At 38.5% G+C, this 26717-nt stretch overlaps 1 protein-coding gene across 2 annotated transcripts in view; it reads left to right on the top strand.

The window, feature by feature from the left end:
• Window positions 1–26717, top strand: part of Pxdnl (peroxidasin like) — a 488149-nt gene that overhangs the window by 295029 nt on the left and 166403 nt on the right. For both annotated transcript variants that reach the window (XM_048782891.1, XM_048782890.1), the window contains one exon: window positions 17504–17575. In XM_048782891.1, coding sequence (XP_048638848.1) covers window positions 17504–17575 — 72 coding nt within the window. The remainder of the gene's footprint in view (window positions 1–17503; window positions 17576–26717) is intronic.

The raw sequence follows: 26717 nt of genomic DNA, 5'->3' as shown, positions 1-26717 counted from the left end.
TAATATATATTATATATACACATAAAATCTGGCAATTAAAAGAAAGTGAATATTTTTAAATGAAGAAGGTAAAGGAATCAGAGTGATCATTTAAAAACCTGTCAGATTAGTAGTATCATCTCTTCTAAATTATACCCCATTTGATTCAAATGTATGATATGTCAAGACCATTGTATCGTCATGAACAACTAATAAAAAAATAAAATGAAATAAAAAAATAAACACCCTCCCGTGTTCACTCAGAACAAAAAACCATCGATTCCAATGATGCAGATGGGATCCGTTCTGAGCCACAAGATCCTGTGCCAACTGGATCTCTTGGTCACATCAGTGACCAAACTGCTTCTGAATAGGCCAGGCCAGGCACACCCCTGATGTGAGGTGCTTGTAATGACATCTTCTCTGCTGCAATGTCCTTCCCACAGGTATACAAATACTTACTTCCCTCCCCTGATCAAGGTTTTGCTAAACGCCATCTGCTCAATGAGGTCCTCTGATCCTGCCTTCCTATTTCAAATCACAGCCTCATCTCCCCTTCCTGGCACTTCTCAACACCCTTCTGTACTCTTCTTGTGTATTTTTAAATCTTTGCCATAGACTTGCATAATTCCATGTAATGTGCTTATCTCTTTATTAATTTTAATGCTTGCCTTCCCTGCTAAAATGCAACTTTCTCCAGGGCAGAGAACTTGAGTACTTATTGATTTTACTATCTGTGGGTGTCCTGAAACCATTCCTCTTTTGGGTATAGCTATCTTTATGATGCATGACATTTATGTTGATATATAAATAACATTATGGAATGTCTAATTCAAGCTAATTAACAAATGCATTACTTCTCATCTTTATTTAAACTATGTTGACAGTAGCTTGTGGCAAGGCAAGGATGTGGACAAGAGGGTTTTGTTGTAATCTAGGCCAGAGATCATGCCTTGGGAGGCATGGGTATTGGACCAGTGGAGATTCTGGCTCTATTTTGAAGCTAACCACCTGGATTTGGGATGCTGGAGAAAGACAGAGGTCAAGGATGTTACCACACTTTCTGGCCTAAACAGCTCCCAGGAAGTGATGTCATCAGCTGAGAAGTAGCAACTGTGGATAAAATGGGTTATCAGAATTCCAGATTTGCATCCGGTTAAGTCTGAGATGTCTTATTGACAGCTGAGTGGGTATGTGAGTGAGGCAGTGGGGATGGGGGTCCAGAACATGTAGTCTGGGCTAGACATGCAACTGGGTGTCATTTGCATCTGAAAGTGTTCAGAGTTCTGCTGCTAGGTGGCACTGAGTGTGGATAGAAAGGGGGGCTGAGGACTCACCTCTGGGCATTCCGATAGAAGATGTTGGTCAAAAGAGAAGGAAGCAGCAAAGGGATCTGAAGTGCACTGACTACTCAGGAGAGGATCTAAAAAGTTTGGTATCTTGGAAACCGGCGAAGAAGGTCTATCGAGGAGGAGGGAGTTACCAACTGGGTCAAATACTGTTGAAAAGTCAGGTAAGGAAAGGGCTGAACACTGGATACCAGCTTCAACAGTGATGATAAAAGTGAGCTGAGCTTCTTGTCTTGCTTTCCATAGTCACAATGTAAAATATGCTCCTCTGTCCTTATTTCATACAGTCTCTTGCATTTCACACTTGCCTTTGCTTTTGACTTTAGGGAGAAAATTGAGGGCAAATGCTAATAGACATCTTACTGACTTGCCTTGTGACCAGATCATCATGATGGGTTGATGTCTATTTTCTTGTTGTTTGTCACAGCCTGTCTTTGGTACACTTTCCTTCTTCTTTTTCATAGTGATATTTTCCAATATCTATTATCTTTTATAACCAGGAATTGAACTCAAAGGCACTTAACTACTGAGCCACATCCTCAGCCTTTTAGCCCTTTTTATTTTTTATTTTATTTTATTTTTTAAAAAATTTTGAGACAGAGGCTTTCTAAGTTGCTTAGGGCCTTGCTTTGTTGCTGAGGCTGGCTTTGAACCTTGATCTTCCTGCCTCAGCCTCCTGAGCTACTGGGATTACCGGCATGCACCCTGGTGCCTGGCTCCAATAATGTTTTGATTCCTTTCAATCATTTTGATTCTCTACATAGTCTTCCTCAATTTTCTTCCATGAATTTGCCCCTCTTTTTATCTAGCATGCCTCTAGTTGATTTCTAATGTCTTGTTTTTCCTGGGCTCTGCAGTGTCATTCTTCCACTCTTGCAGCCTACAGTCTGCTACATCCAGCAGCCATTGTCATTACCACTCCTCACTGCTTAAAAAATAAATGAGGCTCTAGCTTGGCATTTCTCACCCTCAGCACCGTTGACATTTTGGGCTTGGTAAAGTTCTGGGGGCTTGGCATATGCATCAAGCAGTATCTTTCGTCACCACCTAGTAGAGGCCAGTTGTACCCCCACCTCCAGTTGTGATAATTCACAGTATCTCTAGACATTGGCCCAAATCATCTCCGGGCAGAGTTATGCTTGGTTGAATACACTTGCAAACCACTGCTGTAGCTTGTCTTTCTCCAGCTAACTTACAATCCTTTATTCAAGTTGCTGCAAGCAATGTTTATAAAATGCAAATTTTATTAAGAAATTATTTTTCTTTAAGTCTTATAATGGGTCTTGATATCTTTTTTTTCCCCCCAGTATCAGGGATTGAACTCAGGGGCACCCAGCCACTGAGCCACATCCCCAGCCCTGTTTTGTATTTTATTTAGAGACAAGGGTCTCACTGAGTTGCTTAGTGCCTCACTTTTGCTGAGGCTGGTTTGAACTCCTGCCTCAACCTCCTGAGCTTCTGGGATTACAGGAGTGTCTTGATATCTTGAAGGGACAGTTCATACTTCCTTGTTGAGTACCTAGGAAAAGTGTGATATGGCCCAAAACTCTGCAGACACCTGTGCGACTGTCCTATCTGGCTACTTACCGTTTCATAAATGAGCCTTGCATTTTAATGCCTCTGTGCTTCCCAGGTATTTGTCTTCCCACTTTCAAAACCATCTTTTCTCTTTTGCTCCTAGGTAAGTAGAGGTTGTCCAGAAAAAAATAGCTAAAGAATCTTTTTTTTTTTTTTTTTTGTATAGCCTTTCCTTATCTTTAAATTCTTGGATCACTCCTGGCATTTCTTGCATATTATTAGCATGATACATACCCTGCTAGTCTGTGGCCATTGATTTCTTGTCTTTTACCTCTTACCTGAGTGTAATCTCTGAGAAGGTCAAGGATCTTGTCTTACACTTGTGAGGCACTCAATAAATGCTTATTAATATTTTAATATACTAAAGGATCACATAGGAGTAAAGCTACTCCTGACATGAGCAACCCACTAAATACAGAATGGAGAAATAACCTTTTGAAATGAACTTAAATGGGTAAGAAAACATTTTGAACATTAGACTTCTCAAAAGAAATAAAATAGCAGAAGAGGTTCAGAGGTGGCAAATTCCTTTAGAGGGTGATTAGGTTCATGAAGGTGGAGGGAAGTCACAGATTGGCACTAAATCCTGGAAAGCCTTGAATTCCAGTTGAAGACAGTGGGAAGATATTAAGATCCCTTTAAAAGGAGTTGGTGCTGTGTTTTTTTAGGAAAAACTATCTAATAGAATCTAATATGATCCAATACAGATTATATTAGAAGGAAGAGACTGAAATTAGATGGACTACTTACAGTTATTAGTTTAGGCAAAAACAAATAGAATCTGAGCTAAGATAGCAAGAAATCACTATCAGACTATGTGTAAACTTAGAAATAAGATTTTTTTTTCTACAGCTGTCTAATTTAGTATTGAAATAACTTCTTGATAAGTGAAGCTTGTGCAATATGATTTTTTTTTTTTTATTTCTACCTTTTTTTTTTTTTTAATTTTTTATTGTGGGTTGTTCAAAACGTTACAAATTTCTTGGCATATCATATTTGACACTTTGATTCAAGTGGGTTATGAACTCCCACCTTCACCCCATACACAGATTGCAGAATCACATCAGTTACACATCCATTGATTTACAAATTGCCATCCTAGTGTCTGTTGTGCTCCGCTGCCTTTCCCATCCTCCACCCTCCCCCCTCCCCACCTCTCCCCTCCCCTCCCCTCCTCTCTCTCTACCTCCTCCACTGTATAACCCTGAGGGTCTCCTTCTATTACCATGCAATTTCCCTTCTCTCTCCCTTTCCCTCCCACCTCTCATCCCTGTTAAATGTTAATCTTCTTCTCCTGCTCTTCGTCCCTACTCTGTTCTTAGTTACTCTCCTTATATCAAAGAAGACATTTGGCATTTGTTTTTTAGGGATTGGCTAGCTTCACTTAGCATAATCTGCTCTAATGCCATCCATTTCCCTGTAAATTCTATGATTTTGTCATTTTTTAATGCAGAGTAATACTCCATTGTGTATAAATGCCACATTTTTTTTATCCATTCGTCTATTGAAGGGCATCTAGGTTGGTTCCACAGTCTTGCTATTGTGAACTGTGCTGCTATGAACATCGATGTAGCAGTGTCCCTGTAGCATGCTCTTTTTAGGTCTTTAGGGAATAGACCAAGAAGGGGAATAGCTGGGTCAAATGGTGGCTCCATTCCCAGCTTTCCAAGAAATCTCCATACTGCTTTCCAAATTGGCTGCACCAATCTGCAGTCCCACCAGCAATGTACAAGTGTACCCTTTTCCCCACATCCTCGCCAGCACTTGTTGTTGTTTGACTTCCTAATGGCTGCCAATCTTACTGGAGTGAGATGGTATCTTAGGGTGGTTTTGATTTGCATTTCTCTGACAGCTAGAGATGGTGAGCATTTTTTCATGTACTTGTTGATTGACTGTATGTCCTCCTCTGAGAAGTGTCTGTTCAGGTCCTTGGCCCATTTGTTGATTGGGTTGTTTGTTCTCTTATTGTCTAATTTTTTGAGTTCTTTGTATACTCTGGATATTAGGGCTCTATCTGAAGTGTGAGGAGTAAAGATTTGTTCCCAGGGTGTAGGCTCCCTATTTACCTCTCTTATTGTTTCTTTTGCTGAGAAAAAACTTTTTAGTTTGAGTAAGTCCCATTTGTTGATTCTAGTTATTAACTTTTGTGCTATGGGTGTCCTATTGAGGAATTTGGAGCCCGACCCCACAGTATGTAGATCGTAGCCAACTTTTTCTTCTATCAGACGGCGTGTCTCTGATTTGATATCAAGCTCCTTGATCCATTTTGAATTCACTTTTGTGCATGGCGAGAGAAAGGGATTCAGTTTCATTTTGTTGCATATGGATTTCCAGTTTTCCCAGCACCATTTGTTGAAGATGCTATCCTTCCTCCATTGCATGCTTTTAGCCCCTTTATCAAATATAAGATAGTTGTAGTTTTGTGGATTGGTTTCTGTGTCCTCTATTCTGTACCATTGGTCCACCCGCCTGTTTTGGTACCAGTACCATGCTGTTTTTGTTACTATTGCTCTGTAGTATAGTTTGAAGTCTGGTATCGCTATACCGCCTGATTCACACTTCCTGCTTAGCATTGTTTTTGCTATTCTGGGTCTTTTATTTTTCCATATGAATTTCATGATTGCTTTCTCTATTTCTACAAGAAATGCCGTTGGGATTTTGATTGGCATTGCATTAAACCTATAGAGAACTTTTGGTAATATCGCCATTTTGATGATGTTAGTTCTGCCTATCCATGAACAGGGTATATTTTTCCATCTTCTAAGATCTTCTTCTATTTCTCTCTTTAGGGTTCTGTAGTTTTCATTGTATAAGTCTTTCACCTCTTTTGTTAGGTTGATTCCCAAGTATTTTATTTTTTTTGAAGATATTGTGAATGGAGTGGTTGTCCTCATTTCCATTTCAGAGGATTTGTCGCTGATATACAGGAATGCCTTTGATTTATGCGTGTTGATTTTATATCCTGCCACTTTGCTGAATTCATTTATTAGCTCTAATAGTTTCTTTGTAGAGCCTTTTGGGTCTGCTAGGTATAGAATCATATCATCTGCAAATAGTGATAATTTAAGTTCTTCTTTTCCTATTTTGATGCCTTTAATTTCTTTCGTCTGTCTAATTGCTCTGGCCAGTGTTTCGAGAACTATGTTGAACAGAAGTGGAGAGAGAGGGCATCCCTGTCTTGTTCCAGATTTTAGAGGGAATGCCTTCAGTTTTTCTCCATTCAGAATGATGCTAGCCTGAGGCTTAGCATAGATTGCTTTTACAATATTGAGGTATGTTCCTGTTATCCCTAGTTTTTCTAGAGTTTTGAACATAAAGGGATGCTGTACTTTGTCGAATGCTTTTTCCGCATCTATCGAGATGATCATATGGTTCTTATTTTTAAGTCTATTGATGTGGTGAATAACATTTATTGATTTCCGTATATTGAACCAGCCTTGCATCCCAGGGATGAATCCTACTTGATCATGGTGCACAATTTTTTTGATATGTTTTTGTATCCGATTCGCCAGAATTTTATTGAGGATTTTTGCATCTAGGTTCATTAGAGATATTGGTCTGTAGTTTTCTTTCTTTGAAGTGTCTTTGTCTGGTTTAGGTATCAGGGTGATGTTGGCCTCATAGAATGAATTTGGAAGTTCTCCCTCCTTTTCTATTTCCTGAAGTAGCTTGAAAAGTATTGGTATTAGTTCTTCTTTAAAGGTTTTGTAAAATTCTGCTGTATACCCATCCGGTCCTGGGCTTTTCTTAGTTGGTAGTCTTTTGATGGTTTCTTCTATTTCCTCAATTGATATTGGTCTGTTTAGGTTGTCTATATCCTCCTGACTCAATCTGGGCAGATCATATGACTTAAGAAATTTATCTATGCCTTCACTATCTTCTAATTTATTGGAGTATAAGGATTCAAAATAGTTTTTGATTATCTTCTGTATTTCTGAAGTGTCTGTTGTGATATTGCCTTTTTCATCCCGTATGCTAGTAATTTGAGTTCTCTCTCTTCTTCTCTTCGCTAGCATGGCTAAGGGTCTGTCGATTTTGTTTATTTTTTCAAAGAACCAACTTTTAGTTTTGTCAATTTTTTCAATTGTTTCTTTTGTTTCGATTTCATTAATTTCAGCTCTGATTTTAATTATTTCTTGCCTTCTACTTCTTTTGCTGTTGTTTTGCTCTTCTTTTTCAAGGATTTTGAGATGAAGTATGAGATCATTTATTTGTTGGTTTTTTCTTTTTTTAAGGAATGAACTCCAAGCAATGAATTTTCCTCTTAGAACTGCTTTCAATGTGTCCCATAGATTCCGATATGTTGTGTCTGTGTTTTCATTTATCTCTAAGAATTTTTTAATTTCCTCCTTGATGTCTTCTATAACCCATTGATCATTCAGTAACCTATTGTTCATTCTCCAAGTGATGTATGCTTTTTCCTTCCTTCTTTTATCGTTGATTTTCAGTTTCATTCCATTATGATCAGATAAGATGCATGGTATTATCTCTACTCCTTTATATTGTCTAAGAGTTGCCCTGTGACATAATATATGATCTATTTTTGAGAAGGATCCATGTGCTGCTGAGAAAAAAGTGTAACTGCTTGATGTTGGGTGGTATACTCTATATATGTCAATTAGGTCTAGGTTATTAATAGTGTTATTGAGTTCTATAGTTTCCTTATTCAACTTTTGTTTGGAAGATCTGTCCAGTGGCGAGAGAGGTGTGTTGAAGTCTCCCATGATTATGGTATGGTGGTCTATTAGACTCTTGAACTTGAGAAGAGTTTGTTTGACGAACATAGCTGCACCATTGTTTGGGGCATAAATATTTATGATTGTTATGTCTTGTTGGTGTATGGTTCCCTTAAGCAGTATGTAGTGTCCCTCTTTATCCCTTTTGATTAACTTTGGCTTGAAATCTATTTTATTTGATATGAGTATGGACACTCCTGCTTGTTTCCGAAGTCCATATGAGTGATATGATTTTTCCCAACCTTTCACCTTCAGCCTATGTATGTCTTTTCCTATCAAATGCGTCTCCTGTAGGCAGCATATTGTTGGGTCTTGTTTTGTGATCCATTCTACTAGCCTGTGTCTCTTAATTGGTGAGTTTAAGCCATTAACATTTAGGGTTATTATTGAGATATGGGTTGTTCTTCCAGCCATATTTGTTTATTTCTGTTACTAAACATGGTTTGTTTTCCTCTTTGATTATTTCCCCCCCCTTTACTGTCCTACCTCCCACTGTTGGTTTTCATTGTTATTTTCCATTTCCTCTTCCTGTAATGCTTTGGCGAGGATGTTTTGAAGAGATGGTTTTCTAGCTGCGAATTCTTTAAACTTTTGTTTATCGTGGAAGGTTTTAATTTCATCTTCCATCCTGAAGCTTAATTTCGCTGGATACACAATTCTTGGTTGGAACCCATTTTCTTTCAGTGTTTGAAATATGTTATTCCAGGATCTTCTAGCTTTCAGAGTCTGTGTTGAAAGATCAGCTGTTATCCTGATTGGCTTACCCCTAAATGTAATCTGCTTCCTTTCTCTTGTAGCTTTTAAAATTCTCTCCTTATTCTGTATGTTGGGCATCTTCATTATAATGTGTCTAGGTGTGGATCTCTTATGATTTTGCACATTCGGCGTCCTGTAGGCTTCTAGGATTTGGGATTCTGTCTCATTCTTCAAGTCTGGGAAGTTTTCTCGTATTATTTCATTGAATAGACTGCTCATTCCTTTGGTTTGGAGCTCTGTACCTTCCTGTATCCCAATGACTCTTAAGTTTGGTCTCTTAATGTTATCCCATATTTCTTGGATGTTCTGCTCATGGTTTCTTAACAGTCTTGCTGAGCTGTCTATGTTCTTTTCCAGTTGAAATACTTTGTCTTCATTGTCTGATGTTCTATCTTCTAAGTGTTCTACTCTGCTGGTAGTATTCTCCATTGAGTTTTTAAGTTGGTTTATTGCTTCCTGCATTTCTAGGATTTCTGTTTGTTTGTTTTTTATAACCTCTATCTCCCTGTATAGTTGATCCTTTGCTTCCTGGATTTGTTTGCGTAATTCATTGTCGAAGTGATCTTTCATTGTCTGATTTTGCTGTTTAATGTCTTCCTTGATACTCCAGATCATCTGAAGCATGTATATCCTGAATTCTTTATCTGACATTCCATCTGCTGCAGCTGTTACCTCTTCTAAAGTTGCGTTGACCTGCATTGCTTGTGGTCCTTTCTTTCCTTGTCTTTTCATACTGCTTGCGTATCTTTCCTGCAGGTGCGGGCGGCGGCTCTGCTCTCTCCTTATTCCAATTGGGGTGTCGTGGCTACCACGCCGGCAGGTCACTGGGCCTGTTCTGGGCGCTGGCGGCGGCTCTGTTCTGCCCCTACTCCAATTGGGGTGACGAGTGTACCACGCCGGCAGGCCACCGGGCCTGATCCGCCGGTCGGTTGCAGGTTTGCCTACCCTGCAGGCGCGGGCGGCGGCTCTACTCTGCCCCTACTCCAAATGGGGTGACGTGTCTGTCGTACCGGCAGGCCACTGGGCCTGTCCCGCTGGTCGGTCGCAGATCTGCCCACCTTTCGGGCACGGGTGGAGGCTCTGCTCTGCCCCTACTCCAATTGGGGTGTCGTGACTACCCCGCCTGCAGGACGCTGGGCCTGTTCCTGGCACGGGCGGCGACTCTGCTCTGCCACTACTCCAATTAGGGTGGTGTTTGTACCACGCCGGCAGGCTCCTGGGCCTGATCCGCCGGTCTGTTGTAGGTCTGCCTACCTTGGAGGCGCGGGCAGCGGATCTGCCCTGCCCCTCCTACCACGCCTGCGGACCCCTGGGTCTGATCTGCAGTTTGATCACTGGTCTGCTCACCCTGCGGGCACGGGTGGCGGTTCCGCTCCGCCCCCACTCCAATTGGGGTCACGTGACCACCACACCGGCAGGGCCTGATCCGGGCGTGGGAGAAGGATCTGCTCTGCCCCTACTCCAGTTGGGGTGACATGTGTACCACACTGGCAGGCCACTGGGCCTGACCCGCCCGGCTGTCACAGGTCTGTTTACCTTGCAAGCGCGAACGGCGGCTCTGCCCTGCCCCTCCTACCACGCCCATGTACCACTGGGTCGCGGGTCTGCCCACCTTGCGGGTGCGAGTGGCGGCTCCGCTCCGCCCCCTCTCCAATTGGGGTCACGCGGTCACCACGCTGGCGAGCCGCTGGGCCTGCTCCGGGCGCTGGCGGCGGCCCGGCTTCTCCCCTCTGGCTCAACGACAAATTGAGGAGACTCGGGTGACTGTGCCTCACCCCCCCTACCAGGAGACCAACTGCTTATGTCACCGCTGGTATTGATGAAGTTCTCTCCTCCGCCGCTTTCTGCTGACATCAGATCTCTGCCATGTTGGTATCCTATGCGAATGGCAGCATTTCGTTCCCCTTGCCGGGCAACCAAAGCAACGGGTGAGTCCTGACCGGCCCTCAGCAGGACCCGGACCGAGAAGCAGTTTCCGCGGGCTCCTAGCCCCGGGCCAGGGAAGTTCCGGGAGCCGGAACTCGGCCGCTCCGTGCTCGGTGCAAGCTCCTATAAGTGTAAGCTCCAAGAAGCAGTCCCCGCGGGCCCAGCTCCGGGAGCCGGAATTCGGCTGCTTAGTGCCCGATGTATGCTCTGATAGGAGCAGGGTCCAATAAGCAGCCTCCGCAGGCTCCGCGGGACGGCTCCGGGAGCCGGAACTCGGCCGCCCCGCGCTCGGTGTTTGCTCCGATAAGCTCAGGTTCTAAGAAGCACCCAGGCGCTGAACCCTAGCAATCTGTCTGCAAGCCGCAGGCGAATTGCAGCCTGAAATTACCTGATCTATGGCTGAATCCAATATGATTTTTAACTGGCTTTAATTCTTGAGGAATAGATATAATCCTCTGTATAATTGATTTTAGAATATGAGAATAAATATGAACCTTTGTACAGTAGATTTTAGCATACATTGTTATTGACTTCAGCATAACATGCAAATCAGATACTAGAAAGCTATTCTCTTGAACTTAATGGATTATGGTAACTCAGTTCTTTTTTTTTTTTCCTTTAGAACAGGTTAAAAAAAATTTACTGTGTCTGAAACAAAGATCTCCATTCAGATGCTTAATTAATTCCTAAACTGCATGAATAATTCGTTTGGTCTAACAAATCATTCTTACTTGATATTGTGTAATGAAACTAAAAAGTACACACTTTTATCTCATCTGACTTTTGAGGGGAGTTGGAGTGATGCATCTGGCATGTACAAATGATCTGGTGGCTGTAAAAGTAGGGCAGAAAGATCTTTGTCAGTTGTCACCCTGGTACTTCTCTGTAGGATCTGTCTTCTGTGTTAGAATTGTCGAGGTCTTATTTAAACCTCAACTTCATGCTGCAGAAACATGAAGTCAGCTCATGCTTTACATACCCATGGACACATGTGAAATTACATATACAGACACACAGAGACACAGACTTACAGCACTTAAGTCAGCCTCGTCCTACAAATGCTTTTTCTTTTTTTCCTCATGGTCTCCAGGCTTTTGAGGAAGTAAAAAGTAGCTACATTTTACAAAAAGGTTGGGAACATTGAACTTACATTCTTTTTGGATCGTGCAGTTAGATACAGATAAATATAGTGTTCTCCTCATCTCGGCTGTCACTTTGGAGCGTGGTTGCCAAGGTGATCCTCTGGCACAGTGGATTTGTTTTTGTGTGACTGGGTGAGCTTGTGCTGAAAGCCAAAACAATACTGGAAACTCCTCACCCTGGGAATCATTCTCTCTGTGTTACTTTTATTGTCCTTCTCTGACGACATGTTCTTGCTCTCTATGTTTTGGAAGGCTTAGGAAGATTTTTTTTTTTTGTCATTATTTTGGTGGCCTATTATATGGGGTGGTAGTGTAGGTAAACATCTGCTCAGGTAGGAGCTGTCAGTCATGTTGGTGATGCTCACATGTGTGATCCTAAAACAACCCTTTGGAATGAGAAGAATTTCCTTTGAGAAACCCCTAGGAAAATTTGCTAGATGTCTTATAGGTTCATTAGTGACTGATGATTTTGTAAGTTCTTAGGAGATGCAATAAGACATACATAGTGATAGACCTCACAACCATCAGGCTTGTGTTGAAGTTTGCCATGGCTCTTCCTCAAGGAAAGTGTTGCCCTTATAGAATGTTGAGCCAATATTAATTATAAAAGCTTTAGTTAGGGTTTGAACCCCCATCCTATGTTTTATAGCATAGAATGTGATTGGAGGTCAGTGTCTCAGCCGTGTACATGCAAAGGCAATGCTTATGCAAAACTACTGGCCATTCATTCATTCTTTCAGTGATCAAGTGTATGTCGAATGTCTACCTGTCAAGTCCTGTGCCAGGAAATGGGATATGGAAATTAGCTTCAACTCGATATGGTTTCTGTACCCATGGTCCTTGGAGTCTAGCTATGGAAGATAGACATGAATTGAATTATGACTCAAAAAAAATATAAAACCGCAGCAGTGCCGTGCCGTGAGAGCCTGTGACAGGGGACTCAACAAGGAGACAGGGAAGGTTTCTCGGAGGGAAGCACACATTTGAATCCATAGTGAAATAGAAGTTCAGCAGGCAAAATGAGGGGACAAGGGTTTCCAGACTGAGCAGATAAATGTGCAAAGAACCCTGTGGGCAAGGGTATGGCAAGGACAAGATCAAGGGATGGCAAGAGTGCTGGGGTTGTGTTGGTGAAGGAGAACAGGTACAGGGGAGGGGGGACAAATTTCAGATGAGACCAGGCAGGCAAGGATTGGGGTTCTGTTAAAGAACTCTACTCTTATGGAAGTTGAAAGCTATGTAAGATTCTTAAGAAAAGTTTCTGTAAGGGAGAGAGCAGATGGGAGTAGGTACATTAGTTGCATAGTTCTTGCATTGCAGTATCTGAGAGTATAGTTTGCTTTAGCGTGAAAATAGTGGCTGAAAGGAGAATGGAATAAATTCAAGAGATATTTCAGAGGCAACATCCAAGGAATTTGGAGTTGGATAGGATACAGGGAGTAAGGGAAAGGAGGGTCAACACTGACTTTCTGACTTGTGCAGATACATGGTGACACTGTTAATGGACGCTAGAAGCGATGGAAGGCAGTAAGCATGGCAGAGGAGGAGCATGGTTTGGATTTCAGGCATGTTGAATTTGATGCACCTTTGGAACATCAAGAAGATATTTAGGAAGTCTGGAGTATACAAATCTAGATCCTAGAGGTAAATCCAGGCTGGAGATATAATTTGTAAGCCTTCTGAATAGAAATAATAATTGAAACTGTGGGTGTATGTGAAATCATCTAGGGAGGTTATGTATGAATGAACATGAAATAATAATGGCAGTAACTTTTTGCCTTCTGTGTGTGAAGAGATAGCTACTGTCCATTTATCTCAAAATTTTTCTAAGTGATTGAAACAGATTTAATATTCTTACAAGCAATCACTCACATTTATCTACCTTCAATGGATGTCCAAAAGTGTCAGGATTATCAACAACCTAGCAAAAAATAAGGTTGTAGAAGAATATAGAATTGCTGTATTATCAAGGCTCAATAGGGAGAGGAAATCAAAGTTAAATCTCTCTTTATTTGACCAGGCTAAAGCCATCACATAAATCAAACAAACCTAACTTAAAGTATCCTACTGCTTTGAATTGGTTTAGAAGTTAAAAAAAAATTACTTTTGAAAAAAATTGTCAGGAAATTTGTCAAATCTCATGGAAAAAAAAAGCTGTTTAAAGATGCCTGCACTATAATCAAACAGAACTCTCCAGGTTGTCTTATTTCCCTGCAAAGAAAAAATATCTACTTTTGTGCATTTTTCACATTCATTAGTAGCGAATTCAAAAACCAGCTGCTTATCCTACTGAGTATTAGATTGAAGTCCAGCGGAAATCATGCAACCTGTAGGGCTTCCCGGGTGAGACTGGAATTGAGGGGATTTGTTCTAAGGAAGCATTGGTGGAATGGGGAATAAATGGGGCACTGTGATTAGTACAGTCTCAGTGGGTACATTCAGAAAAAAAGAAGTTTTGCATATCTTAAGAATTTCTAAATATAAATTGCTACTTTTAAATTATTTTAATGCAAAATCAATATTTATCAGCGACTTTAATTACTGTGGAGTACAAATTTTAAATTCTACTGACTATAAAAGATAGCTATATAATTCAATCCTTAACATCATAGTATCTTTGATAATGGATAAACTTTTGCATGCTATTTAAACCCTTGGCCTGCCTCTTCATCCTGATTTTAATTGTCTGGGCATATCAGATATACTACCCATAGAAAGCAGTTTTTGTTCTTGTTCTAGTACCCCAGACATCTGTGCAGATTATGGGGGATGCACATTGGTCAATGATGGCAGGAAGGCTACTACCAGTTGAAAATATTCATCATAAACTTAAATTTTCTTTTTGATTAAAATTGCAATATGAAATACATTGCTCAAAAGAAGCATAAAACGATAGAAAGGAAAATGAATGTCTAGCTAATTTCTATGCTAGAATATTCACTTGTAAAATCTTTGGGTTGGCAATATATAGTTGGCTAAACCACAGACCTAGCTTGAAACTTCTTTTCTTGGGGCCTGTTAGGTTACTCCAAGACTGGAATGTGATGCTTTCCTCTAGTTAAAAACTCCACATCTTACAGAAACGCTAATGTAGGCAAACTGTGAGGCAGCCTCTAAGAGTGTTTGAAATCATGGGTTTTGCTAGATATGTGACTTGGATTTTCCCTTGATTAGCTCTTAACTCTTCTTGTGGAGGATTTTTTTCCATACTTGAGAAAGATGTCACTCCTGGAATTGTTATATCAGGTTTCAATAGGTTATAGATGCATATCTTGCATGTCAGCTGAGATTGTGTGAAGCTACTCTTGTACCAGTGACGGAGACTGTTATGTCCAGGTGTTAAGAGAAACATCTGCCCAAACTGGGTCTTGGTCCCAGAATTTCTAAGCTGTGCAATATGGAGCAAATTAATTCATCTCACTGTACCATATTTTCCCCAATTAAACAATGGGGATCTTCATAGAACTTTCACTGTAATTTTGAAGATTTAAAAAATGACTAAGTACATTTAAAACACTTGTATATATGTTTCCTATTGTTACTGTTATTTTATTTACTTCATGTAAAATTCAAAGCCTTTATCTGCACCTATTCATATTCATCAATAAATATCTATTTACACCCTATATTATTGAGCATGTATAACAAATTCAGAAGGTTGAAATCCAATGATACAATGCATTCTGTTTGGAAGGAAAAATTCTACACTAGATTTCTCTCCAAATCTTTCTATGCTGCAGTCACAAAAGTTTCTCTCTTTGCCTTCTTTCCTTCAGCACCCAAACATCACCCCTAACACCTTCCCCATAGTTTCTTTAATTTTTTCCTTCACTGTGTGTTGGACCAATTACAAAAGATAATAATTTTGTAGGGGACAGTGTGTATGTGTGTGTGTGTGTGTGTGATGTGTGAATGTGCTTATGCATGTATATATATCAAAAGAAACAAGGATAAAGTTGTGTTGTGAAAATACCAAGGCAATTATCACAGTGTCACCAGTGTAGCACTTATAATGAACAAGAACCTTGAGAGGAATGCATGGCATCACCAGCCAGGGAGACAACTTTCAGAGAGCAGGAGGGTGCAACACTGATTTTAGGACTGAATCTGAAACAGTTTGCAATTATCATTCCTTTTCATCTACATCCTTTTTATTCTAATTATTAAGCTTTTCTATAGGTATGGCGGTAGTCTTTCTATCATAATTCTTTTATAAAAAGCCTAGGAAGAGAATTATTCCTTTTTTTAAAAAAGCTTTCTAAATTTCTTCTTTCAAAAATATTCCTGCAATTAAATAAATGTTATATGCAATTATAACCGTAAGTCTTCTCCATTTATTCGTGTCTTTACTTCAAGTCAAATAACTTCCCATTGACAAAGTCAAGGGCCATTTACTGTGTCCTCCCACATGGACATAATGTCCTCTTCCTGATTCAGTATGAAACTTTTTGTTCCTTTGTATGGTATCTAAGGTACTTCCTGCAGGCAAGTCACTATGGACTGCTGTGTATTACTGTTTATTTCACAAGATGGTTTATGAAAACTGTGTTCAAAAATCAGGTGCAGCCTGTGCATTTACATTTTTTGAGAGGAGGATGTGGCCGCATCCATAGATCCTGCTTTTAGCAAGATTTACTTGGCCAGAGGTCTTCTCAGCCCTCTGATTTGGAAGCATGCGTCTCCATTTTATCACAGAATTTTGGGGAGAAATGCAAACATTTTTGTCATCAGAAATCCTGCTTTAAGAGAGGTTTTTATGAAACAACAGCTTTGGGAAAACCTGCAGGACCAATTTCATAGAGGAAGACTGAAAAGGCCTCATTTTAAAGAACCTCCCTTTAACCCTTTAGAGGTACTTGGCTTCTGCTTCACATATTCAGTTTATACAACAAATTGGACTGCCCTGGGGATCAGGACATGTTTCTGTAAGCTTAAGATACAGTCTTTACCTTTGTGTTATAAAGCAGTTACTGTAAGACATTTTCTAATCTAAAGTCAATGGAGAAAAAAGATGATCAAGGCTCATTCCTCCTCCAATGTGATAATTAATTCATTTCTAATGCCGCCAAGTGTTACCTAACAGAATTTTGGTCAACAACTGACCACAGTTAGGAAGGTGGTCCCATAAGGTCATATTGGAGCTAAAACATTCCTATTGTCTAGTGACAAAACAGCCAGTGTAATATCATAGTGCATCATATTACACATTTGTAGTGATACTTGTGTGAATAGACTTCTTGTGTTTCTAGTATATCAAAATATTCTGTACATTACCTAATACTTGGTAAGGATAATAAATGACTATTTCATTTATTTATCTTACCATACTTTAAACTGTTATTTTGCAATGTACACCTTCTACTTATAGAAAAAGTGTTTACTCTCAATCAGTATGTCATGTTATGCCAGCAGCCACCACATGCACCTGGTGTTCACTGTCTATTGGTTGCATGGAGAGGCCATGTAGAGCAATGACCTGCACATCTAGGTTTGAGTAAGTGTACTCTCATTTTCACACAGTGACAAAATTGCTTAATAATGCATTGTCCAGAGTATTTTCCTATTGCTAAGTAACTCATTCCTGGATCAATCACATTACTTCAAATATACTTATTTACCTCCTCCAGATAGCAAAAATTTCCTTATTATGAAATGCAAAAAAAGTGCATGGTCACTTGTTATGTGTGTATTAATGGTTACAATCTTGATTGTTATTCTAGCTTCACTTGCTTGCATTTTTTTTCAGTAAGAAGAAGAGTAATTTCACCAACTACTCAGCATCTTTGTATTCAGGACACTCCATGAAAAAGGAGTGGTATCTGGCTTCTCTGGATGGGCTTCAGTTTTTCTTTTGGAACATCAGGCTTTTAGACTCACAGCTATGAAGAGCAAGGAGACTTAAGTTCTTGTATCTGATGTATGGTGTTTGGGTCCAACGAAATTTAAAAATATTCATTTTAAGCTCTTGTTTATTCCATAAACAATTTATTTTACTAAATAGTACAAGGAATAACTAACTTGGTTTTGTGCATTGCAGGTATATCCATTTCAACCAATTAGAAACACTACATCCAGAGACCTTTGAAGACCTTCTGAAATTAGAGCGACTGTAAGTGCTGACCCTTTAGATGTATTTATGTTCTGCTTTGCATATTCTGTTTATACAACAGCTTGGATTGTCATGGGGATCAGAACATTTTGCTATAAGCTTAGGAAACACCCTTATAAAACAGAGTTACTGTAAGACCTCCCATAGTTTGAAATCTATGAAGAGATGAATAACCCAAATAAAAACAGGATAAAAGAGATGATTGGCTACTTCATAAACGGGGTTAAGCCACGGGGTTAAAGCTGTTGTGGAACCTACTACAATGGAACATACATATCTCCTATGAGCTGTAATAGCAACTCCACTTCTAGTTATACACTGCTGTGGACTGAATGCATAGTCAAAAATTTCATGTATTGCAAATTTAATCCCCAGATTTATATGTTAATGGGGTTTTAAAATGGGGCCTTTGGGGTAATAATAAGGATCAGATGAAGTCATAATGGTGGTACCCCCTGATGACAATAGTGACTTTGTAAGAAGAGAAAGACTGCTGAGCTAGCATGCTCTTGCCCTCCCACTATGATGGCCTCTGTCACGTTGTCATGTGGTGAGAAGGCCCTCACCAGATGTGGAACAGGTTCTGATGCCCTGTCCTTGACTTTCCACCCTCCAAAACCCAGATCCAAATAGGCTTCTATTCTTTATTATTACACGGTCTCAAATAATATATTATAGCAACAGATAAGAGCTAAGAGATTCACAACTGAAATACACATATGTGTGCACCAGAATATGTGTTCTCCACATTAGAATAAATCCAAGTCTCCAACAATAAGAGAATAGTGAAAAACACATTGTGAGTTTATAAAATAGAAAATCATAAAACAACACTGATGAACCTCAGAAAAATCTGAGAAGAAACAACCCGAACACTGAAATTACATAGCTTTATTTTATTCTTAAAAGAAATTTATATGCACATAGCAGGAATATGTGTAGTATTTAAAAGTTAAATGGTGGTAAACTTTGGTGAACAGAAGGTGGCTGGGAATGGTGAAGGAAGTTTCTGTGATTCTGACAATGTTTTTTTCCTCATTTTTCCTGGGCAGTCATCACACACCTGTGTTCACTTTGGGGACACACGTTGTGCTCTATTATCATGGCATCTGCACTTTTCTAGAAGACTGAATTTTCAACAAAACTTATATAGACAAACAATGACAAACCAAAAGGACACTGCTACAGTCTCCTTTTGTCTTATCTATTTATCAGGTGAAGACACATTACCACTTCAGTTTCTCTAAGACCTTTAATTAACAAATTTATTGTCTTCAGCTTAAGGTACATTTTTTTTTTTTTTTACTGCAAGCAATTTTAATACAAAATGTGTCTTGTTTTTAAACAGTTCATTGGTAGAACTTCAGTTTCTGCCTCAATTAAGACCAATTGAGATAACACACAGCAACATGGTCGGAGCTATAAGAGGAACAGCAGCTAAAAAACAGACTGCCCCTCTTTGTGGTCACTTGGTCAATTGACTTTATTACACATACAAAAAAAGACAGAAGCAGACAGGACTGGTAAACGAGTGTGCTGCTGAGCTCTGTCAGAGAATGAGCAAGTGTTTGTCTGAGGCCCACATTTTCAGAATAGGCTCGTGGAATTCATTTTTCAGTTTGTGGGAAGTTGATCGACCATTTGAATAAATAGCAAAAAATGCCAGATAAACAAATCTGTAAATCACAATGCGACCAAGGATTCTCCTTCACCAAAGGTCTGGGTCCTGGTGAGTACAGGAGTAATTGATGGCAAGGCTGAATAATTACGAATCAGTTTAAAACCCCAATGTTCTGACATTTTATGAACAGTTACATTTACCCCTGAATTCTTATTTTTTTTGAAATAAAAAATGTAAGATTTTATAGATTAAGTTAATCATTAATCTGTTTTCCTAAAAAAAGAATGAATTAGGAATTTATAAGCTTCAACAATGATGCTCTTATGCATAAAATAGTAAGAAATAGTAAAATTAAAAAGGTAAGGGCTAGTCAGCCACTTTCCAATACAGTTACTCCAAACCAGGTTGCCTCTAGAAGTATAGAGGTCATAACACATGGAATCACACTGTTTGGCTTTGTTTGCTATTTTGCAAGGTCTGTGGTGATGGATAGGTAACTGGGTAGGAGAGCGTATGGTACTCTTCCAATAATGTGTATGTTCAAGAGGTCCTGTGTGTGACAACCATGGCGTTCAACACATGTCATGGTTAAGATTTACAGTTACAATAACTCAAAACTTCAAAAGAACTGGGGCACCAGATTAAATTGGGGGGGGGGGAATTTTGCTGATGAAAGAGCATTGCTTTTCGAAGATATACCAGAGCATCTATTAAGACTCTCACAAGCCCACCTATTATGCTGCCAAGATAGGAAGGGAGTGTTGTCCTACCTGAGTAGATGTGGAATTCCTGAAAGGCCCTGTAGTGACAGCATTCTCATTTTCACAGAAGAGACTTCTTATCCTGGGATCCATGAATAAGCTCAGAGGGACAGGAAAGTGATCAACTCTTTTTATCTTTTGTTTTCCTTTCTATTATTTAGATAAGTATACATCTATTTATCTTATCCTAGAGATGCAGCCATGTGCTATCAAATCAGAGTTCAATAGAGCCTATGGAAAAACATTCCCTAGCTCGACCCTCTTTCCAAAGGCTGCCTCATTTAGCCATTTCTCTTTTATATTATTCATGACTGTCAAGATAATATCCCTAGGTCTTTGCTTCTTTACTTTTCAATCGCACATTTTATTAATTGATTCCTACCTGGAGAGATGAGGATTACCTTATTGTCTTATCCCCAAATATGATATATATAATATGTATATATTTAGTTTGGCCCATAGTTGAACTTCTAATTCTTGCACTGATTATTTTGGTAGCCTCTCTTGATTTTCCTTTTAAATTTTTTAGATGACTAATTTTATCTTCTTTCTGTCATTTTTCTTCCTTTTCCACATGTGCTTTCTGTTAAATTTATTATTATTATTATTATTTTGAGATTTAAATATTTAGCATGTTTATCCTGTCTGCAACTATAATTAAACTTCCTTTTGTTGACCATACATCATCTCTAAAAATTAAAAAATAAATACATGTATTCACTGTACATTATATATACGTATATTACGTACACGCACACATATACATTTTAACTAATGTATTAAAGAATCAGGAACTTTGCTATGATTTCATTTCTAAATATAAATATCACAAATATGACTGCTTCAAAAATACCTTTCTTTACAAAAGGAAAATTAATTTTCTATTCTCACATGTTTTAAAGTATTTAATGTTCATTGTGCTTGCTTCAGATTAGGACTATAATTTTTTTAACAGATTTTTGCTTTCCTTGAACATTCTAATTATATTAATTAATATGTTTTAAAATACATTATGTGCCTTTGAAAAATCTTTACATTTTTTATACTGCCAAATTATACAAACCATACAGTCTCCTTTTTCTACCAAAGATCCCAGTCTTCTAATTTGAACTGGCTTTTCTCTAAATAATGTCACCAACCTGACATTTTTCAGCCTATTCACCATGGTTTGAGCCCATGGTTTCTAGTATTAGTTCTTCTTTTTTCTTGGTTTACTTCTTTATTCTGCTGGTGTACATACTTAAGTAATTTTGTATGAAAGGCTAAAGGGAAAGCACTGATTATCCTTAATACTTGGAGATATGTGGGTTCTTTCTTCATACTTAATTGACAATTTATCTGGTGTAAAATTTTAAGTTCAAAAATGGCTTCCTCTGGTCACAGTTTTCAACTGTTCTATTTCTTCCAGCTCGTTATGTTTTATTTATTCTATAGAAAATAAATTTATTATGCAAGGAGTTTCAAAAGTTTTCTCTTCATTTTTTTTTGTATTTTGAAATTTTATATATTTGAATCAAAGAAAGATTTTTTTCAGTTATTGGGCTAGGTATTTCATATGTTCTTTCAATTGTAGACTCAAGTTCATTTACAGTTTTAAGAGCTTCTCTTTATATATTTGACTAGTTTTCTTCTTCATTCTTTTTGTCTCTTCTCTTAGGAGCTTCTTAAATAAATATTAGACTCTCTGGGTTTCTATATCTTTTATCTTTCATTTCATAATGTTGATTAAATTGTCATTTGGCTTCATAATCTGACATAAGTTCTTAATTTCATAACCAAATTTTAATGGCATTTTAATCATATTGTAATTCAAAAGAGCTCTTTCCTGTTTCCTACTTATTCCTGTTCCATGGCATCTCACTCTTGTTTTATAGGTCTACTATATATTCAGATCTCTGAGCCTATTAATCATAATCTGTTCTGTTACTATTTTAAAAATTCTTTGGATTTATTTTTTCTTCCTAGGGTTAGTTTCATTTTATTTGTTTGTTTGTTTATTTATTTATTTATTTTTCTCCTGATTAACCTCTTGTGATGCTTAGTTCTTTATTAACACTAGAAAATATTGGCCAGGTAAGGTGAGTTTCTACCTGTCTCTAGGTAGGTCTGTTTGTTTCTTTCTTTTTTTTATTGGTTGTTCAAAACATTGCAAAGCTCTTGACATATCATATTTCATACATTAGATTCAAGTGGGTTATGGAACTCCCATTTTTACCCCAAATACAGTTTGCAGAATCACATCGGTTACACATCCACATTTTTACATGATGCCATATTAGTGACTGTTGTATTCTGCTGCCTTTCCTATCCTCTGCTATCCCCCCTCCCCTCCCCGGTCTGTTTGTTTCTTACACAATTTCCCCTTTGGTGGGAATTTTAGTTTGGTCAACTGGGTGAAAAATGGTAGATTTATCTCTTCATCTTCCTAAAATGTTAGAATGAAGAAGGATTTCTCTTGAGTTCTAACTCTTACACAGAATTCATTTCTTCTATTTGTTCAATTTCCTTAGAGAAGGAAAAAAAATCTCTCTCTCTCTCTCTCTCTCTCTCTCACACACACACACACACACACACACACACACACACACACATATCACACATATATTTTTCCTCTAGGAAGTTGGTGTCCTATAAAGGGTGGTAGTGTCTGAGTAACTGTACTTCTCCATTCATGTGTTTAATGATTCTCTGTGTTTTCAATCCCTCTTCTCATTCTTGTCTTTCTGCCCCAACGCTTTAGTGTCTCTGGATCAAAACAATTACATTGGTCCTGCCTCATAGTATTCTCTGGGCTGGAGCTTTGCCTATTTCATTTATCAACACTGTCCCAGAAATATTATTCCCAGAATTTGCTGAAATATCTTATCTGGGGTTACTATCTACATTTGTATTCTGATTATTTATGGGTTTATTTATTTGTATTGACCCTCCTCCTGACTATTACCAAAGTAGAGTCTTGAAAGATCTGAGGCAAATTTGTATATCTAGTTCACAATTTGAACCAGAATTCTTTTCCTTATAATCTTGAAATATGTTTGCTGAATGATTTATAAATACTAAAATTAAATTATTTTATTAAAACCTCAATCCACCTCTTGTTGCATTCATATATATCAGTGCCTAACACTTGTATGGGAACGTTCTTTTCAATAGAGGTGCCACATCCATACCAAATTTTTTTTCTACAATAGATGAGCCTTATCTTGAAACATGACACACTATTATTCTATTGCCAAACAAAAGCATTTACACACATCTTATGGATCCATGTTGAACTGTTTTTTTAGAGTTTGATACATAAGCAGAAAATTAAAGTAGTATATTAAAGTATGTCAAAAATTACAGAATTTTGACTTTTTGGACTAATAATTCATGATAAGTATTACAGAATATTATAACAATATCATTTATTTCTGATCACCATTTTCAAATTTTATATTGGTATGGCTGTGGACACTGTTGGCAAAGATAGTCCCTTGTGTTTCTCTTTCATGTGCCCATTAACAATACCAATCAGTACTTTATATTTTCCAGTCATCTTTAAGAGTCTTCATTGATTCAACTTTTAAAAAAGCATAAAAAGTACATGAAAAGGAAGTAAAGCCTGGGTATTTTGTACCCAGAAAGAGCTCACATGACTCTTGAGTACACACTTCAATGAACACATGGCTTGAGGCTCTTTAGTGCCATCATGGGTATGGAGACAGCCAGAGTGGAAAATGTTTTCTTTATTAAATAAGTATTCTCCTCACGAAAGTCAGGTCCTTTCTAAGAATATTTCTCAAGTAAGAACTGAACAGGAAGTTTTCTCTACTTTTTAGAAATTTTCTGGATTTTTTTTGTGGGATCTATCTTGGAACATTAACTTAAACCTCAGACAGATTTGCTTTCTCTTTTTTAGAATATTAATGGGGAAAACTTATTCATCACTTGGCTTTTTTTGATGACATATATAGTTTCATTACAGGAAAGAAAGATCTTCGTAATAAATTCTCTATGGCAGATACTGCTAAAATATGTATTTTTTTTTGACAAAGCATTTTTGACAGAAGACATTCATAGCAAATAGCTGTATAACATTTTCAATACAAGAAGTGCTTTTTAGGTTATTGTTGGGAATAAAGTAATCAAACACTCAAAGTGATTATATAAGCAGGCTTTAACAAATACCCTTCAGAACTGTTTTGATTAACTTCAGGGAACTTGAAAAGAAGAAAGCAGGAAAAAGAAAGAAAGAAAAGAAAAGAAAAGAAAGAAAGAAAGAAAGAAAGAGCATTCGTTTTTGTGCCCTTAATAAATAGGACTGTTGAGACAATACTACTATTTTTAGTATTAAAACTGATATAATATTCTTGGAGAAAAATAATGATACTTGTTATAAAAATTCTTATTTTATAGATAAAGAAACTGAAGCTTAGATAAATTAATCTGCTTGGGAAGAAAGAGTTACAAAACAAATCCCAAGAGGAATAATCCTTTATTTGGAAATTATAATATGTATGACATAAACTAAATATTGAAAAATATTAATTTGGATAACTAGTCATGACTTGTATAATATTTAGAAAAAAGTTCAACAGTGATTTTTCAATATTTACATACCTTGCTTCAAGTCTCTGTGATGATGGAAATGTTTTGCTTTTCTTCTGATTCGCTTGTTAAACAATTATTTCTGGTCTGCTTGGCTTTGAAAATAGATAACATTTTTCAATCTGTGATTATTGACGCAATTTTCAGACTTTTATACATATTTGTAGAGGCCTTTTTTTACTATTATTGTCACATAGACCTACTCTACTTGTAAAATAAGGAAACGATACAGATTAGCAAAAATAAATTATGTAAATTGTAAGTTTATGTAAATTACCCTCAACTGTAATATTCTACAAGCTATTTCTCTACCATGAAACTGATCCAATATTGCTTGGAATAAAGAAATGGCATAGGGATTAGGGCTTATGGTAGAAAAAGAATTACAACATGACATCAATTGTTAAATGAAAAAAAAAATCAGTGTCACTTGTTAAAGTGACAGAAGACTTTATTTAAGTGAGGCCATGGTCATAGACACAGGGACCATTGCAATGGGGTATTGCATAAAGGAGATAGATTGAGCTCAACTCTAAGTAGAGCATGAGCAAAAGAAAATTTATAGGCAAGGAACAGAGTGGGAGCCACTGGATGGAAAAAGAGGAAACATCAGGAGCAAGGAGAATTCTGGCTACTCTGACCTAACAGGATTTGTGCTTAAGGAGAATATGGTGATCAGACCTTACTTGAGAGAGAGTGGAGGATGAAAAATTTGATCTTGTGTCACAGGTAGGGGTTCTGCTTAAACTGACTTAGCAGAGTTCTTGCTAAATTGAACAATGCAGAGCTAGATATGCATCTGAAAGTCAGATCTAGTTGATGTAGAAGTCTAGGGAGTCCCGGGGCAGCTTACTTAAGGAGAGGGTGTATTTGACCATCTTTATATTACAATTTCTTCTGTAGTCACTGATTCTGAATTTGGTGAATTGGGCAGGGCATGTAAAGATGAGTATAAGATATCCATATAGGAATATTCAGAGGAAACTATTTCCTTTGCAGATGCATCAATGGAAATTCAAATTTCCAGAACCAAAAGAGTTTGACCCCAGTTTATTCCTTATTACTTTTACCCCTAACCTGTAAAATAGCCAAGATAAGTCCAAAAACATAGCACAGATAAGAAAGTGTGCCCCAGTGACCTCATTTAACTTTGAGATAAGGACACTAGGTTGGGAGTAGGCTGGAGATGACTAATTGCTAAAATTTTCTAGATATGATGTGATTTGTTTCCTTTAGTCTCTCGAGAAATGGTATGCATTTTTGCTCTATTTTGCAAGGAACAGTTCCCACCCTCCACCCTGTTCATATATGTGATATTTGTTGAATATGCATTTAATGGTCATCTTGACCACATGGGCTCTAGCTGGTTTCTTCTATAACCATAAACTTTCTAGTCCTGGGAAGAGGTGCTATGGTAAAGACAGAATGAAGGAAGCTCAAACCACTGCAGGACTGTCTAGGTGTAAAGAGAGAAAAGAATACTGCAGCCTGGGTCTCCTCTACTTCCAGCCATCCTTACCACCTCTCAAGGGCACAGGAGCCTGGGACATGCATTCCTCTGCAATACTGCCCTGGGTGTCAGTATGTGGGCATGATTTGAGAGCTAATATGTGAATGACTGTCTAAGCCAACAAGCTCTGCCACACCAAATGGGCCTCTCATTAAGCAAAACTATGGTTGGCCAGGAAGCTGAAACACAGGCCAAGTGCTGGCATCAACAGGATCTAGTTAGTCATGGATCATTTGCAAACGTCTGCTATCATATATTTTTTATTGTGCCATCCATTTGTTATTAAAAATTTAATTGGCAAAAATATATTGCGGCCTGCCAGGTAGGCGGAACTGTGACCACCGACAGAAAAGGCCCAGTGGCCTGCGGCGCGACAGAGCTTCCAATCACTCCTGCAAGGTAGGCGGGCCTACGACCCACCGGCAGAAGAGGAGCAGCGGCCTGCTGAGAGGCAGAGCCGCCCCCTCCCCCTGCGCCGGCAAGGTAGAGGGAACTGTGACCACCCACAGAGCAGGCCCAGCGGCCTGCTGAGGGGCAGAGCCGCCCCCTCCCCCTGCGCCGGCAAGGTAGAGGGAACTGTGACCACCCACAGAGAAGGCCCAGCGGCCTGCTGAGGGCAGAGCCGCCCCCCACCCCCCGCGCCTGCCAGGTAGGCGGAAC

The sequence above is a fragment of the Marmota marmota genome, unplaced genomic scaffold (genome assembly GCF_001458135.2).
Source record: "Marmota marmota marmota unplaced genomic scaffold, marMar, whole genome shotgun sequence".
Classification (NCBI taxonomy): Eukaryota; Metazoa; Chordata; class Mammalia; order Rodentia; family Sciuridae; genus Marmota; species Marmota marmota.
The sequence above is the reverse complement of the archived record's forward strand: the minus strand, read 5'-3'. Positions and strand labels throughout refer to the sequence as shown.